This window comes from Thunnus thynnus, chromosome 1, assembly GCF_963924715.1.
Source record: "Thunnus thynnus chromosome 1, fThuThy2.1, whole genome shotgun sequence".
Taxonomy (NCBI): domain Eukaryota; kingdom Metazoa; phylum Chordata; class Actinopteri; order Scombriformes; family Scombridae; genus Thunnus; species Thunnus thynnus.
The window spans coordinates 25,600,528-25,618,694 of record NC_089517.1 but is presented as its reverse complement, the minus strand read 5'-3'; the positions used below and the strand labels follow the sequence as shown (position 1 = coordinate 25,618,694).

Here is an 18,167-nt window from a genome sequence, read left to right as displayed (position 1 = left end):
CATACAGCTGTGTCAGTTTACACAAACATATGGTAGCCTTGAAGACACTTCTCCCCCTGAGAAAGAATAGATTTATTAACAAGAGGTAATCAGGAAAGAATACACTTTTATACAAAACTGGAAATACTACTCAAGCTGTTGAAATAGACTGAAAGATAATTCTCATACCACTGGGTATTGCTCACTGCAAACATTTGATGTGCCTGTTAGAGAGGATAAAGATTCATGTGCAAGGGTGGGGTTTAAATAAAGTACACATACTGTTCTAGATATAGATTTGAACACGTGAAAGTGGTACATGCCTGCCACTTAAGCTTTAAGTGTTTTTCTATACAAAGCCTGTAAAAAATACATATAAATATTCCTAGAATAAGCACAATATTACTATAGTTCCTGCTAAAACATTGGAATAGACAGGATACAGAATGTGTTACACTTATAAGTTGTTTTCAACATTTGTTTTAAAGTATCATACACAGAAAAGTTATTACAGAGTTGAACAATCATAAGGATAACACATTTCGAGGGATATGTTTTTAACACATTGCACGTTAGGAAATGCATCAGACTGCCTGTACACAATATTGTACACGGCAAATATTTCTGCTTCATTGGCAAATCGTAGAACAAAATAGTTTACATACTTGTGTGGTATATGATCCATTTTATGATTAAGGCAAAACCATAATGCACTGGCCAAAGAGGATTGACCATAAAAACTATGCTCTCACTGTCATAGAGTGGAGAAGCTGGGAATTTAACTTCCTGAAGTGGCTCAATATTGGTTACATCTGCTACATACATTGCCCGGTGCTTATACTGTATATACATCATGTTGCCCACCAGGGGAATAAGGTGATAATAAGCAAAGCATAAAAACCCATTTCTCCAAACTGAAAAAAATGTGTCCCAGCTCAATCAGAAATCAGCAGATGGTCATGTGTCAGTCTGACTCCAACACTTCCTATCCTCTCTAATATTTTGTCATTCAGTGGCTACATAAAACATCAGAGCACATGATTCAACTTTAGCCACAACAGCAGTCCCACTTTTCACCTCCCTTATTCCTCTGAGAAGAAATGTTTAAAAAGTGTCTACATTTCAGAGCCTTGTAGTTAGAATCTAAATAAGATTTTCATTAAGTTAAACCCAATTGTTAATGATATTAATGGTTTCTGCAATAGCCATTCAACTTACATTCAGAAATTAACTCTCTCTATAGTAGTTTTCATTATTAGTGGCAGAGTCTGCCATTCCTTTGCTGGATTCAATTTAACCTGACTGAAATCTTGAGTATTCCAACTTTAGATGAATGATCATGGAGCTAGTGGATTTGCAGATATCCATATTACTTATACTTTTAAGATCTACACTTGGGCAAATAGGCAAATAGGTAGAAGAAACAGCTACTGTACTTATAAAGCAAAATGTTTTGTATGGGGACTTTAAGATGACTGCAGTTATGTGCAGTTCTCTCTTGACTTCTTGACATCTGAGCAGAAAAGTGGGAGTTGATAATCATGTGTCAGATGTGACCACTATCTCTCATGAATGAGAGAGATACTGTACTGCACATTCCCATTAGGATATGACTTAATATCTTGTCTTTATACTCTCTCATCTATTTATTCAGTGGTTGAAAATAACTTCATCATAAAATGGTATTTAAGACGATAAATAACATATAAATACTCTGTAACTATATAAATAAAACCTCTCTGGGCTTCTAGTCTCTAATAACGATTATACACAACAAGTCCATTGGGGAGCACATACTAGAAGGGCACAGCCTACTGTGTCTAATACAAATAATAGTATATGTACATTATGATATAATGTTCCTGTACACTCCATATGAGGGTTGATGGTGGGAGAGAGTGAGAGAGATCCTCTTCATGATGAAGTTTTGGGCTCGATTCTCAGAGATGCTTCATACAGGCTCTCCTCGTCCAGCGCTGTACTGCTGTCCAGCAAGTACTTTGCCACCTGAAGCAATAAAGAACACAGACAAAGCTTTCTTTTTTTTTCAGGCTACCATTTATAATAGATGTTGAATTTCAGCATGTACTGTATATCTGCTGTGGTTACATCTAAGTTATACTGGCCACATTTGAAGGAAAACAGCCTTTATTCACTCTCTTTTATTTTTCTTTTCATGAACGTTGTGGTCAGTCTTGTGCCCTACTGAGCATACATGATTTAGTTCACAAAGTAATTAAAGTCTGTTGGCTCCTGACATGTATCAAGTACACAATAAGTACACTACAGACAAAACAATAATCTTACCTTTGGTTGATAATCAATCTTGTAAGCAGTTTGCTGAAACTGCCGTATCTCTCTGATAATGTGAGATATCTGGAGATAAATGAGAGGAAAATTATATACTTTCAACCTTGAAGGAGTTATGTTCAGAAAAATTCACTTTTCAGTTCTTCTCTTGTTTTAAAGTGAAGAGCAATAGGATTGCTGAAACAGAAATGAGAATCTAGATTCAAAACAGAAACAATGAAAAGTTCATGTCAATGTATGTTCATCAAAACATCATCCCTTGCTGTTGCTCTTTACCATTCTCATCTTGGAGAAGTTGACCAGGTTGTCCTCAGTGTAGTTGGGTGTTCCCTCCTCAATAAAGGCCAGGTCAGTCAGGTACATTCCCAGGTAGGGGACGCAGGGAGGGTCACAGCTGAGGACAGTCGACAGGTCAACAATTGTACAGATATGCAGACACAAACAGGATGTGTGAGCAACTTATGGGAAAATGAAAAACTTTGGTAACTTACTTCTTCAGAGCTTCTCTCAGGTTTTTGAATCGTCCCTCTGATGACACAAGCTTCTGTAACTTGTCAATCACGGTCTTAGTCTAGAAAATGGATCAAAGAAAAATATGTTGCTGCCAGACTCCAGAAATGCAATTATATATTTTCTGTTTAACATACCACTTTTCCCAGTGTTTCATGAAATGAGGGCAAGGAGGGAAATTATAATTATCTTACCTTTCAACTAAACTTTGATTACCTGAAAAACTAAACTAAAACCTGAATATGTTCCACCCATGTGAAATACCGCTTGCCTTAATTCCTGAGAAAACATGTCTGAAATAACTGATACTGTACCTGCTTAGAGACTTTGAGCCAAGTCTTCTTGAGGCGGAAGATGGAGCTGCGATTGAGAGAGGATGTGATCTCTAGCACAGCGTTGTAGTTGTGGAGGCAGCGGCAGATGTCAGCCACTGCTACCCATTTCTCAATCACGCCTACTCGCATGTTGACATCGTCCCATTGCAGGATCTCTGTGGCGATCCTGTTACTGGTCTAAAACAAAAAAAAAGAAAAATGCATGGTGACAATGATGATCTAAATATCTATCTATCTATCTATCTATCTATCTATCTATCTTTTATGTATTCACAATACAAGAATAAACACATACATCGTTGAAATGCTTGGTTGTTTTCATAATGTACGGAGTTCTCTCATTCTTGTCGTTCTTCATCCAGCCTTGACCAAAGAACTCCCTGTAGAAAAAAATATGTTTTCAAATCACTACTTCCCTCTCCTCCCACTCACTCTATAATTTTTATCTTATAGACCAAGTGTGTATTTTTTGTATCTATTTTTGTGTGTACATGCACGTAAACATGTACATGTATGTACTCACTCGTACGGGATGACCTTGAAGACCAGGTGGTCCAGCAGTGTGAGTTGCTCAGCTATCTCGAGGGCAGAGTGGCTCTCAAACGGTTCTGTCTTACAGTCCTCCATCGCCTGACACACACACACACACACACACACACACACACACACACACACACACACACACACACACACACACACACACACAGAAATAAACACATACACAGTGAAAAAGCATTATCACTGAAGTACAAATCACCCAGCAATTTAAGAAGGAAGAGGTTCCTTTCTCTCACCATCTGTGTGATTTCTTCCAGGGTGACCTGGTTGTCTCCAGGGTCCTCCTGTGTTAGAGTCCTGCATGCAAAAAGATAAAAGTGACATTATTTCAAGGTTTTTCCCAAAATTGCCATGACCTTAGTGGGCATTACATTCTCTTTTTGTTCAGTTTGAGTCACAGGTACCCTCACAGGCATAGGCTCCACAGCTTAACAATGTTTAGCAGCAAAATTGCATGCTGACAGGTTGGTTAGATCACAAACCACGCTGCACTTTCATTCCAGTTTTGGTATGTTCCACCTCCGTTTTTAGATGTAAAAGTGTGTTCTCTCTTCCCCAGAGAAACAGAAAAGACTTCAGGGATATTCAGGAACTACTGCCAAGAAGAAAGGGTGAAAAGTTTTTACTTTCTGGAGCAGGATTGCTAACTATGTGGCTGGCAACATCAGAGAGCTTGGCTGGGGCTACCAAGGACGGTACAGACCATCATGTGACTTTGAGATCATAGATATGGCACCAACTCTTCCACGGGGGCTATTGCACATGGGACTGTTGATCCTGCCCCCTTTGTCTGGGTCTCACCTTCCCATTGACTTGAATGAGAAAGTGCGTCCAAACTTTTGGACTGTACTCCACTGTCAGTGTCCATATACATTTTGAGCAGGTCAAAAGCGCTCCTGTTTATTCACCAGGATTTAGATGTCCCACTATCTGGGTTGCTGCACTGTTTGTGTTTTTATCACCATGGCTAACATCACAAATCGTCTTGCAGAAACTTTTTTCCTCCAGAATACTGGCAACAGATGTGTCATATATGACTGTGTGTGAAATCAAGCAATGATAGCGAGAAACCAACCTAATAATGTTGGCAGCTGCCTTTCTTTCCTGTGTCAGGAGCTCTGGGTCATGCATCACCTCCTCCAGGAAGCCAATTACCCGCATCTTCAGCTCTGTGTTCAGCTCAAAGTCCTGAGGACCAAAACAGGAACAACAACAATGTCATTACAGAGGTGTTGTTTTTCAGAAAGAAAGAAAGAAAGAAAGAAAGAAAGAAAGACAAACTGTACCTGGGCATGTTTGGAGACCCAGTGACGCAGCACATTCAGGACTCTGTTTGTGGCAGCCCTTCTGATAACAAACTCTTTGTCCCCATTCCTCTGGTCCGTAGGAAAACCTGAAACCAGTTTTAACAAAGTTACATTTAAACTTAATTCCTACACAACTGATTCCTACATCAGCTGTGTGATATAACATCATTATTTCTTATATATACATACTGGTTCTGTCCTCTATGTTTTGTTATTTTGCTTTTAGATATAGAGAAAAGCAGTTTTTTGAATATGTAGAGACACTTGATCAGTGTTTACAACTGGTTAGACATTATTCAAGAAATATAAATGTACATTCAGCGTCTTAAGTGTTTTTGAAGCCCTAACCAGAATTATATTTGTATAAAACAATATAACATACAACAACACTCATCTACAATTAAATTAAGAAAGAAAATAATGATCAGTTTCTTAATAAAAGTGTGACTATAAAAGCAAATCAAATGATACTGAAACAGATGCTTAAATTATGTCAAAAGAAAAATTGATGTCAATTTGTTTGGAGGCCCTCTGGTGGCCATGAGGCACTAAACTGTGTTTCCTTATGCACAAATGGACAAATGATGACATTGGTTAATCTATGTCACAATCTGATTGTATTTTTAACTGTGATTAGACAGGTTTTTCCAAAAGCATCTAGTATTTGGTCAATGTATTTTTTTGTGCTGAATATGATGAATTTTAGCTACTGTTTTCCGATCAGATGACAGTAGATTACAAATATAATTGACAGAATAGCAAACACAGGTTTCTTCTAGGCTGTCCTCAACAAGCCTTTCTAATGGTCAACAGCACATTCCCCACATTTGACTGACCTGTGCTGGCAAGGGACATACGACGGTACTTTTCCTTGGTTGGCGTGCCCTCATTGGCACCAGCAGTGGCAATGGCGAAGGCCGAGGCGGCAGAAAGGGCACTGCGGTTGTTGTCCAGTTCCCGGCAAGATGACACCACCATGCCATTGTTGAAGGAAAACAGTGAAAATTCTGCAGGGAGGAAAACCATACAGAGGGATTTAAAGTTAAACCCTTTTTTTAGTCTTCATTATTGTTATGGAATTGTTAAGGAACATTTCCACTAAATTAAAAACAGTTCTTATTTTCTGGCATACACCACTTTCAGTGTGTAGCAGAGAGGGAAATTGCCGGTGCCTCACTGGTTAGGTGATTAGAGATGATTTGATAGTCCGTGTAAAGTGCTTTTGAGATACAGTACTTCATGTTCATTACCAAACTATATTGTTGACCATTGGAGGGCAATAGAGAGCCAGAACAGACCCAGCACAGTGTGTCCTGCAGCTCGTGCCAGTGACGATGTACACTCCACTGTGTTTGCCTCTCTGCCTCCCTCCTTCACTCCCTCCCTTCCTCTCTGCCTTCCTCCGTTCAGCCGGGGGCGGTATAGAAGAACACGCACATCGTTGCTAAGGTACAAGGTTTCCTTCCACCTACTCACACACGGCACTGGCTTCCCTTCTATCCAGCACCGTGGGAAGAGAACACACTGGGGATGAATTCTGCCTGACTACCTACAGGGTGGATGCTCCCTCTCTGTGCGGTATGGGGAGGGCCAGGAGGCTGTGGGTGGTTTTTATCAAGGCCTTATTTGGCTATACTTACACTTGTCATTTTCTAAATAAAAAGTTTGCTGTATGTCTACTTTGGCTGCAACTCCTTATACTGCTCACATTCACAATCTGCCTCTGCTGTTCTCATCTTTTTTAGATCTTGACTGGATGGTAAAAATTACATTGACATTTTATGTTACCTTAGATATTATACTTGGTGTCCCCTGCATTATGGACATCTTTTAAGATCCACAACTTTAATGGAAAGTTAAGTTGTTGGGTCTCTGTAAATTAAAGAGTATGGTCTTGACCTGCTCTATGTGAAAAGTGCCCTGAGATGACTTTTGTTGTGATTTGGTGCTATATAAATAAAAATGGATGGATTGATTGATTGATTGATTGATTGATTGATTGATTGATTGATTAAATGTCTCCAGTGTATGAATCTAGATACTTTTGTGAAGCCACGACTGACACTTATGCCTAATCTGTGATGTAAAGGCCAACTAATGTTGCATTTGTTATGGTTCTTTTTGGTGCAGTTCTTTTTGGTCCAGTTCCACTGGACAATTGTATTAATTTAATTTGATCTCATTTCAGTTTATCTTTTTCATTTCAAATTCTCTGGGTTTCTGGTGAGTTTAGTCATGCAATCTGCTAGTTGGAATTATTCATTCAAGTGGTCAAAGAGGATGTAACAGTAGAAAAGCAGCCCTTGATAAATATGTTTCATGTTGGTGCTTGTTATTGATAAAGATAAGATCTATTATCATTAATCTTATATTGTTATATTTTCATTTGCCAGGACACTCAGCTGGCAAGTACTGTATGTCACTAGTGATAAACTCTAAGCTACTGTAGTTACATACTTGCCAGCTATCGCAGTTGTGCCAAGTTCTTTAACATTCCTACCAGCTCATTTGTTTTTTTAACTGGTGGGTTGAGATTCAAGAGTAGATCACAAGATGTTCAAACAAGTCTCTGACATAGAACAGACAGACACAGTCGTACCAGAGTTTTTTGACTTGACATTCTTGGGTGTTGATGGTGACTTGGGAGGAGACATTTCTGCTTCTGCCTCGTCACTCTGACTTGGGTCTTCATCACATTCCTCTCTAACCGACAGATCTGGACAGAAACAGTGTTTGACAATCACAGAAAAATTACAGCAAAGAAGATAGCTAGAAATCCAAGGACAAAACTATTGGGTTGAAGCTAAAAAAAAAAAAAAAAAAGCATATATTTTCAAATCTATTATCTCTCATTATGATTGATAATTATGGTCAGCTAAATCTGATAAAGTTAACAAAAAAATAAAAATTGGATTTAAGTTTGAAAAAATAAATCTTTTACAATCAGATATAGAATTACAACCACATGCCCCATTTGAAACTGCTGCTCCATGGCTGGTCAATCCCAAAGGATACTGTTTAAAGGAGATTGTTATTTTTCCCTTCACACTTATTATATACCCAAAATATACATCAGTACCACTCTACAACCTTAATGGAACAGACTGGAACAGTGAAAGTTGCTCTAGTATGAATAGAGAATAATTACAAGATACAAGCATGACAGTGGACTTATAAAACTGCTACCACAGTACATGTGAACCTCATTAAAACTGAGCAAAATCCCTTGGACAGTAATTCTGACCTTGCTTGTTGAGGACAGACTCCTCAGCCTTGCCTTCGGCTTTGGTTTCTCCCTCGTCAGAGATTTTGCTGGCCATGGTGCTGGACACATAGAGCTTGTTGATGTCAAGGGTGGTCTTACTGAAGGGTGACATGGTGGAATGCATGCTTGCATAGCCATTGGGAGAACAGCTGAGGGCAGCCAGGTCCAGGGCTTTGCCCCCTGTGATGATGGGGATGTTGAGAGAAAGCTTGCGACGGCGGTTGGGTGAAGATGTCTTGGTGATGGAAAGAGGAGGAGGGGAGGAGAACTTGCGGCTGGCACGCGGCGACGTGGGTGGCTCGCCGTACAGGAGTTTGTTGTTCTGGCTACTAGCAAAGAAAAGCTCCAAAGAACTACAGGAATGAAAGAGAGAAGAAAAATGAGGGAATGGTGAGAAAGAAAACAGGATGAGAATCATCAATGGCATCTTTCATTACTGAAAAACAACACTTTTTGCATTTTTGGGTAAAAAAAATTCCTGTAACTTGAATAGGAGTGAGTGGAAAGGGGAGAAATTGTGATAATGGGGGGTGCATGATACACATTGGCGTCTGTACACAGAAGCAGAGAGGGAACACATGAACCACAGGGCTCTTTGGGTGCTCCTGCCTCTTTTATTTAAGCTACATTGTTTAAGACAGCATCCTCCTTGCACTGAGAGCCACCCCCTCTGAAGGCCTATAAATAGCATGTCAAGTGACAGTGTGGGAGGCACGGGTGCTGCCAACAGCAACCAGCCCAGGGGAGGCCCACAGAGACATGGGGAGAGAGAAACAGAGAGAAAAAAGAAAAGGGGAGCGAGATAGAGACAGAGGAGGGAAAGTGGGAGAAAGAGACAGAGGTGCAGTGCAAAAAAAAAAAAAAAAAGCAGGGGCGAAAACAGTGAGACAGAGAAGGAGGGAGTGAGAGAGCAACATAATGGATATGGATTCCACCACAGCGAAGGCTGCTGGCTGGGAGTGGGCGAATGGGAAGCCTCCAGCCCTGTATGGTGTTAGCTGCAGCCATGTTGTGTCTCCTCACCTAAATTTGCTAAACAGTAAAAAGAAAGGAGACGAAAGGAGCAAACATGGGGATGGGGGAGGAAAGGGGGAGTAGAGGAGAGGGATGGTGAGCAGGGGTGAGGAGAGAAGAGGGAGGCAAAAAGAAAATGAGAAAGACAAAGGACAAAAAGCAAACGGGAGTCAAGAGAGGACACAAGTAAAGCAGGAAAGAGGAAAGACAAAAGGAGATAATTAGGTGGGAGAAAAGAGAGGAGGAAGACAAAAAGGTGGAGAAGCAGAGGAGAGGAGAGGAGAGTAGAGGAGGGTCTGGGTGCAAAACAGCACCATCAATATTTAATACTGTAGAGCCGCTGCAGATGATGGGAGAAAGGGAGAGAGAGAGAGAGAGAGAGAGAGAGAGAGAGAGAGAGAGAGACAGAGAGAGAGACAGAGAGAGACAGAGAGAGAGGGAGAAGACGAGGAGAGGAGAGGGTGGGGTCCTGCAGCAGAGTGAAGGGTTGCCATGGTGACAGCGCAGCAGAGAGAGGGATGGTCAGACTTGTGGAAAGAAAAATAAAAGAGAGAGGATGGATAAGGGTAAAGATAGGAATGAAAAAAGGGGAGGGGGGTGTTAGGAGGGGCGGGTGGACGCAGGACCCAATTATCTGTAATGGTGGAAGACAGAAGACAGAAGAGTGGATATGTTGGTGTGACCTCTCACTGCCTCTCGTGTAGTCCCTTCTCACCTGGACAGGATAGGATAGCCTGATGGGCTGCGTAAAGACAGTCCATGTGAGAGCAAAGACAAACCCAGACACCAGGAAATCTCACCTTTTCACTGCACCGTTACAGCACTGTTGCTGCATCCTCAGGAGAAAATATGTGGAAATCTCAAACTTTGTTCCCTCTTCAGTTGTCATAAGCTGCAGGGATTGGCCTCACAGAGAGGTGCTTGGAGGAGTTTAGTGTAGCAAACCACTTTAGCTCTGCTGTTTAAAGGTGTTCACTTACATGCTTATAGCAAATGTGCAGAGATAGACAAAATTATAGAAATAGTTCAGGTGGAGGACTTCTCTGCAGGTTAGCTCCAGCTTAAGATCTGCTGTTTCTGCTGGGAGATACACTTTTTCTGTGATGGCTTTTGTTATATGTTTGAAAGACTGTTCATCTTCACCTATTAAATAATTATGCAATTTCTTTAACTGATACACATGGAGATTAATAACATTTACTTCGGTCTCAGGGCTCAGTTAATGTACACACAGCAAGGAGCCGTCTCCAAACTTTCTCTGTTAGCCAGCAATTTATATGGTTATCAATACAGCTACTGTAGACAATTTCATACAAAATCCCAAATTAAAACTCTTGGAATCAACTCACTCAGAGAATCACTCACCGTGCAGGGATGGCACTGATAGGCTTCTTGTAGATGGTGATGAGCTTGTCCAGCACTACGTCTGCGCTGGTGAAGACACGGTAAGAGTGGAGGAAGGTGTTCAGGAAGTCGATGGAGAGGAAGCGCAAGTCGGTCAGCCTCTCCAACAGGCGTTCCACGCTGGCATAGCGGATCTGCAGCACCTTGCAGGAGTTCATCATCTTGCTGAAGCGGATGTCAACATCATCACAGTACAAGCTGGTGTCCGACCTGCGTTGGAGGGAGAGAGAGGATAAGAGTGTTGCCTTACAGAACAACATGTCTTCTGGTGGCTGTGTCTACATTCACACAAAAGAAGACAGTAATTTCTTCAGCTACATTCATGTATGAGTGTATGTGAGGTAGGGAGGGTAGGGGTTGGGGTTTGGTAGGTTCTTATGGTGGTTGAGGTTAGGGGTCAGGGGATGTGTTTTGTCAATGGGGGTCTTCACAAGTATAGAAGTAAAAATATGTGAGTTTGTGCACATTTGTTCATGAATCTTTCATATATTTGTCATGCATTTATGTGATGCTAAAGGCAATTTCTGTTTGTGTATGTATAATGTATGTGCATTGCTTCGTGGTGTCCGATTCTCACTTAATCATCTGTGGCACGGAGACTTTACTGTTTTCTTCAAAGGCGTTCATCATCAGACCATTGCAGCGGATGTTGTCAATGCACTGTAAGGCAGACAGACAAATAAAGAAAGGACTCTCTGTGAGTAAGAAAAAAGCATAAGAAGGGTGAGTGAGCTCACAAACTTGGGGATGCTACAAGTTTCTACTCCCACAACCAAGTGCCATAATGGTCATAAGACACAAAGCTTTGCTGTTTTAATGATACCATTCTGTCCCCAAATTCACCTCATCACACCTGTAGCCATGATAACAAGCTGAGGTAAAGATTAAAAGTCAACTGTTAACAGTACATGATTGTTGATGCTATATGTATTTCTATTCCCACAGATCTCTAATTTTTATAAATTAACCTTAACAAATTGACAGTTTGGCAATCTAAGCCCCACTGTCACTCGCAGTTAAGTTTAGTCGCCTGGCTTTCTCCTCATGATATAGAGGAAGTGTTGGATATTAGGAGCCAACACCTAAAATTTTACATGTAGCCTTTCCCTCATAAGTAAAATCAACTCTTCAGGGGTTTGTCTGGAGCATATTCAGTCTGTACCTGGCTGATGTCACTTGTCCACGCAGACTTCTCCTGTCGGGACGAAGCTACCAGGATGATAGTGTAAGGCTGGCCATCTTTAGGCTCCACCATTACTTTAAAGTCCAGGTGCTCTGTGTCCTGGCCACTCCGCTCCCCTTTGGCTGCAAGGCACAAATTCAACAACCCGTCTTCATTCATTTACTTATTTTTACTGTAATGGGGGAAAATAATATACACAGCAAATACTCTAGTAGCCATCCTTAGAAGGAGAAAGCTTTTTTACTCATTAGTTAATGTAGCTCTGACAGAGTGTAATATAATTTTGAATCTAATTTTGTGGCATGTGCAGTATAGTTCTCATGCAATATGGATTTATACTTCCAGGAACATTTAGCACCAAATCAAAATGTTTCTTGGTCACAACTGAACTTCAGAACACAACTGGAATTTAGTGTGTATTGGAAAAAACAAGGACTGAAAATGAAATGAAACATCCTATCCTATCAGGGTGTTTCCCTGGTGAGATAAAGGGTAGAAAAATCATCAAGGAGCTATTTAATAGGCAGCCCAGCTGTAGTTTTTAGGATGGCCTTGACAATACTAAACCACATTCTAGTCACTCTCCAAACAGCACTGAGATCAACATTAAAAATACAAGCTCTAAGTACTAAGCTAAAGATGACTGGTTTTGCCAGTATCTGATACAGAAAACAGCCTTTAAACTGCATGAAAGCCTTCTTATTCAGAGGATTAAATCCCCACAGTCATCTGAAGGCAGCAGCACAGATATGTGTTTTCCATCTGCAGCCTCTAATTTGAAAAGTGCATTGCGAAAGCACAGCGCTATTACGCATGATGATCTATTGTGGCTACCTTGATTAAATCATACGCCACCAAAACCAGTCAACAAGCCAACAATGGCTATGACTGTGATTGTTTTAGTTAAATTTGATGGTGTTGACTGAGGCAAGCAACAATATCTTTCTAGAAAAAAATCCAGTGCTCTCTGTGGATAGTCATGTAAACAGGATTATTATGGAGAATTGTAAGTTTTTCCATCCAAAGGGTGCAAACAAACAGCTTCACTTACCAGAAGAATAACATAACATGAAATTTAATTGCACTTTTATTACAATGATTTGATTTAACCACACATTAAATAACTGCTACTTTTTGCTGCCCCCGACACACCAGTACTGTGAGAGGAAAAAATAAGAAATGGTGCCAGGACAAGAATTCAGGATAACATAAGTGAAATACTCAAAACATTACAGTTTTTATTTAGAGGGAATACAATCAGTATGTATGCAAATACAAATTTCATTTCAAATTTCAAAAAATTCAGAGAAGGTGATGCCATAATCCAATATTTCTGGAGCTATATTAACAGAAAACTGCATTTCACTTTATGTTTTAACTATAGTATGTTTTGTAGGTAACTGTTCCACATCTACTATACATGTATGTATTAAACATAACACTTGCAGTAAACTTTTGAATATACTGTACATGCTAACTTACACTCATCATCCGTCCCCTCTGGCTCCTCCATCAGTGTGCTGTCTATGAGAGAGACCACTCCGTTCTGTGAGAGGGTTGAAAGGTAACAAGGTTGCACAGAGCAGGTTATACATTAACAGTCAATTGAGACATTGTATTTTATTTCACCAATATTGACAAAATTCTACTGAAAACAGTACAGATTTTGGATATATTTTCACCTGTACCATAAGAGCATCAAGTGGATCCTCTCAGGGTCAAATGTTTTGACTTGCAGTTGTTAAATATGAAATACATGAATGTACAGCTATACAATTTGAAAATGGGATCAAAACTACCTGAATGAAAAAACATCTTGATGCTCTTATTATTGCTCTTTGGAGATCAAAATAAACAAAAACCTGCTGTACCTTAGTGATGTGAAGTTTTCCCCCTGAGCCGCGGGTGCAGATGATGAGATGTTTGGAGAAGAGGAAACATTGTCTCTCGCCTTCCTTCTTCAGAGACAGAGAGCCCAGTCGGCCTCTCGTGATCTTCCCTTTCTCACTCATTGGCACCTGGATCAGAGAACCTGGGGGGTGTCAGCATCATGCAAACACACACACACACACACACACACACACACACACACACACACACACATACACACACACACACACACACACATATAACACATGCGTGTATGTTAACTTAAATGACACTCTTTCAGCTGTACCAGTATTCTACCATATTTGTAAATCTCAATTTCTGATGTTGTTTGTAGTTTGCAGTTACAGAATAATATTCACTAAAATAGGCATGTGTTTTTGTGTCAGTAATCAATGCTGCAGAAATTGAGGAAGGTGTTGAACATCTGGGTGAGAATACATGTGATGCATCAAAACAGTAAAGGCTGCAAGAGAAATGAGTGAGGATGATGTTTAGTAATGTATGTTGAAGAATCTCATATTTTAGTACATTCGTGTGTCTGTCAGTGTGACACTTGCTCCTGGGAAACAGTGTTTTGCACATTTAAGACTGATGTGTAGTAGAGCCCAACTGATGCAAGATTTTTGAGGCCAATACCGATATTTATATTAGAGAGTTTAAAAAAATCTGATAATGATATATATGATATAATAAAATACAATATACATTTTCTTTACACAACCCATAATAAACATAAACATTTTGATAAGTTTTCCTTATTTATTTATTTTTTTTACAATTGATACTAAGAAAAGTGATGGGCACAACATTTTTCCTAGACAAAATAAACTACCATGGTGAAACTGTTTCAAAACATATTGTATCTTTGGCATTTCTGTACATCAGTTTCTTGTCATTTATCTTATATTATCCAATATATCTCCAATGAGCTATTATCGGCCAGTATATCAGTCAGGTCCTGTTGTGTAGAATTTAATAAATCTATTGCAAGTGCAAAGACTGGTTACTGCTTGTCAACTTTATGGATTGGAGTGCAAATTAGTGCTTTCGTTGATTACAGGTCACAGTATCAAACGAATTTCTTTTTTTTTTTTAAAAGTGCTAACAAATGTCCAACACTTTGCCATGAGTAAACTACCGGATTTGAGGCTTCCGAGAGTGAGGTGTTAATTTCCTAAAATGCTTCCCCTCGATTGTCATTGCTGACCATAAAGTAAGCAAATAAACCACTGACCATAAAACTGAGTGTTCATGACTTCAAAATGCTTGGGATTTTGTCTTTTCAGTGTCAGTGCTGCAATCTGACAATGAAACAAACTTACCTTGTCTGACGAACGTCTGGCTGGTGTCCAGTAGCACTTCACATCCCTCAACAATCATCCGCTCAATAGCAAGGTTCTTCCTGATGTTCTCTGTCTCACTCACCTCATCGTGCATGATTCTGAAATACAATAAAGACTCATGAGAAATGAGAATTAAAATAGTAACTCCAAATCAATTAAATCTACCTTTATTGCTATTTTTCTTTAATAGACAATATGACTTTGGACCATTCTCCCCTCACCTGATCTGAAAGGACTGACCAAAAAATCACTGTATATATCTGATAAATATTCCTATGTGATGTACATGCTATTGCTTGTATTACAAACAGTAATACAGTATGTGTAGTTGCTATAGTGTGTAAAGCTGTCAAAGTTGTTTAAATTACATTTAAACTAGTAAAGTAATTTATTTTTGATTGCAAAAAATTGCAATCACACAACACAAAACATACAATTTTATGACCTAAGTAAGTTGGCCTCATATATAATGTAGTATAGAGAGCATCTCAGGTGTTCTATGTCAATACTCTCCACCGCACAGAAAATCAATTAAAAAGATGATAGAATTTGTCTTGAAATCTTAGAAAGCTCTAGATCCCATTAAGCACGCTGAGTTTCTTTAAGTTGTAACATGCAGTACAATATAAAATACATTTTCAGTTGTCAGACGATGTACCTAGAAAGTTCCTCGAGTTTTGACTTGGCATAATCCAAACTGTTTCTCTCCACATGCTCATGGGGAGTGTGAGCCAGTAACTCATGAAGGGTCAGGATGTAACGTGGGATCTGAGAGAGAGAGAGAGAGAGAGGAGAGAGAGAGACAGAGAGAGAGATGCTTCAACCACTTATTGATGACTCCTCTAGAAAAGTTATTTCTTTATCTTTTTGTGTAGAAATGTACACTTTAAACTCTGAAACGCCAAACAATTTAAAGCTTTTGCACATATTAATGAATGCACTTTTTAAAAAAGCAGTGTGAAGCATCTTTACTCTACCAGCCTTGGACTGGTAATTAATTGGTCATGAAGCCTTAAATGCCATCTTCCAGAAACTGTTGGTCCAGTTTAGACCAAAACTGAAGGGATGACAAATCTTCTCCAAAGGGCCTCATTTATGTTTGCACTTTAGAAAAGTTAATAAAGTATTTTGAATGAAAACACTTAGCTGGAGCAATAAGACCTGACATGTGATTTGTGTTTGTGGGAAATAAAAAGCTAATGCTGCTACAGGGTTTGTTTTTTTTAACATCAGACAACATACTTTGGAATAAAAAAATAACTAGGGGAGTGTTAGGAGTTGGTATCCCTGGAATCTTACTTGAAACATGGGGTAAGTGAGGAAGGTCTCCAGTGTCCTCTCTTCACAGTCGGGCTTTGCCTCATACTGCTTCAGCAGCTTGTCGAAGTCTCTGTTCTGTTTGCAGTGGGCCAAGATCTGCAGGCTGTACTGGTGGTTCCTCACAAACTCCTGGTAGATGTTCAGCATGGGCAGCAAGATGTCAAACAGGTCAGCTGTAAAGAGAGGCATGGATGTTCTGTTGAATTCATTAAGTTAAGTTAAGGGGTAAGCGGTGAAAGTTTTTGGTGAGCTACCACTTTGACAAATCTTTACAAAAATAGCATAATAATAGTGAACTCTGTGGGCAACTTGTAGGGTCATCTTTGTCTTTCTTACCCAGCACCAGTGTCGGCCAGCTGGCTATTCTGGCCTTCAGGCCCTGGTAGAAGATCTGGTGGAGGAACATGATGGTCTCACTGATAAAACAAAAAAGCAGAAAGGTGGTTATGAGCTATTGTTTATTCATAAGGTGTTGGCTGCTCCCACTGTGCCAAGTCACACCACTGTCACAACCAGTCTCACCACCAGCCACCTGTTAAGGAAGATGCTGCTGACATCATCATGGGTGATGGGCGGCTTCTTGGAGCTAGCAGCCATGCGGAGTGGCCGCAGGAAGTTGTTGACAAGGATGTGGAGCTGCTGGACATATTCTGCCTCGGCCTCCAGCATACTAAACACCACTTGGTTCCTCTTCCTCATGCTTTCGGCATGGGGTGAACGGATGTAGTCCTGAATGATGGTTTTCCACTTCCTGCGGCAAATCCAACCTCGCAGGAAACTCTGGACCTGTGATGAAAAGCGTTAGCACAAGAGTTAAGTTAATGTCTGAGATAATCCAGCAGGTTTCTGAAGTAGAATACATTGCTCTATACATAAAAGAGTATTTTGTCCTTCAGCTTATCATATAACGTATGGGGGAATGTGGAGATCTATTCAGAAAATGCCAACCTAGCACCCTTCACTGATAAAATGTCACATGATGAAAAACAATGAAAAAGCCCCTGGAAAATGTAGAAAATGGAACTCCATTGATTGTTGGCTGTTTGGCATGACTATTAGAATCATTTACACACATTATTATAGAGAAGTGGAAGCTCAATACTAGTACTTATAACTTTGTCAGCCATTTGAGTAGAGATTTGCCTGAATGCCATATCTTGAAGCTACAGTAGTGTACAGCTCTACAAAGATGGGCTCTGGTTCAGAGTGTCACATGTTAACAGCTGTAAGAAAATGTATTAATTGATTTTTGGGCCACTTGGGGGACAGTGTGGCAAGCTTTAAACACAGCACTGACACATTGTTACCTTAGGAAGTTGTTATAGAGTGTTATAGTAGCAAACAGTTTCCTGTTTACACTTCCAGCAGACATGGACAAACATTAACATTCATTTAGAGTCATCTTCCTGCTGACCTGATAAATGTAAATACAATCTTCATACTCCCTCTAGCTCTCTTTTGGTATTTCCAAACTCCTGAGGGAAATATCTGGCTCTTTACTTGTTAAATGCTCCACTATGTTCAGCAGCTAGCAGCTAACTTTGTCTGCCTGCCGTTTGGTGCTGAGCAGATAGTGTGAAAACAGCTGCCTATCACTGATGGAAACAAGGCTGATGAGAGAGGTCACAGTGAGCCAAAATAATAAAGATGCAGGGCAGAAAACCAAAACAATGAGCTGAATGACACTAAAACACTCTGTAGAGCTGAGACGAACAGCAGAGTTAGAAGATAATTATCTGTAGGTTCATC

At 40.0% G+C, this 18,167-nt stretch overlaps 1 protein-coding gene across 1 annotated transcript in view; it reads right to left on the bottom strand.

Annotated features, from left to right (window-relative positions):
* Positions 1-33: 33 nt before the first annotated feature.
* Positions 34-18,167, bottom strand: part of LOC137184840 (ras-specific guanine nucleotide-releasing factor 1-like) — a 28,439-nt gene continuing 10,305 nt past the window's right edge. The window contains exons 5-27 of the mRNA XM_067592914.1: positions 16,951-17,204; positions 16,755-16,834; positions 16,398-16,591; positions 15,757-15,866; positions 15,078-15,196; positions 13,737-13,897; positions 13,348-13,411; positions 11,845-11,987; positions 11,260-11,342; positions 10,644-10,892; positions 8,244-8,617; positions 7,599-7,715; positions 5,836-6,006; positions 4,979-5,085; positions 4,768-4,880; positions 3,929-3,989; positions 3,658-3,764; positions 3,430-3,514; positions 3,114-3,311; positions 2,781-2,860; positions 2,566-2,683; positions 2,287-2,355; positions 34-1,986 (exon numbers count right to left, since the gene is read on the bottom strand). Coding sequence (XP_067449015.1) covers positions 1,894-1,986; positions 2,287-2,355; positions 2,566-2,683; positions 2,781-2,860; positions 3,114-3,311; positions 3,430-3,514; positions 3,658-3,764; positions 3,929-3,989; positions 4,768-4,880; positions 4,979-5,085; positions 5,836-6,006; positions 7,599-7,715; positions 8,244-8,617; positions 10,644-10,892; positions 11,260-11,342; positions 11,845-11,987; positions 13,348-13,411; positions 13,737-13,897; positions 15,078-15,196; positions 15,757-15,866; positions 16,398-16,591; positions 16,755-16,834; positions 16,951-17,204 — 3,150 coding nt within the window. The 3' untranslated portion in view covers positions 34-1,893. The remainder of the gene's footprint in view (positions 1,987-2,286; positions 2,356-2,565; positions 2,684-2,780; positions 2,861-3,113; positions 3,312-3,429; positions 3,515-3,657; positions 3,765-3,928; positions 3,990-4,767; positions 4,881-4,978; positions 5,086-5,835; positions 6,007-7,598; positions 7,716-8,243; positions 8,618-10,643; positions 10,893-11,259; positions 11,343-11,844; positions 11,988-13,347; positions 13,412-13,736; positions 13,898-15,077; positions 15,197-15,756; positions 15,867-16,397; positions 16,592-16,754; positions 16,835-16,950; positions 17,205-18,167) is intronic.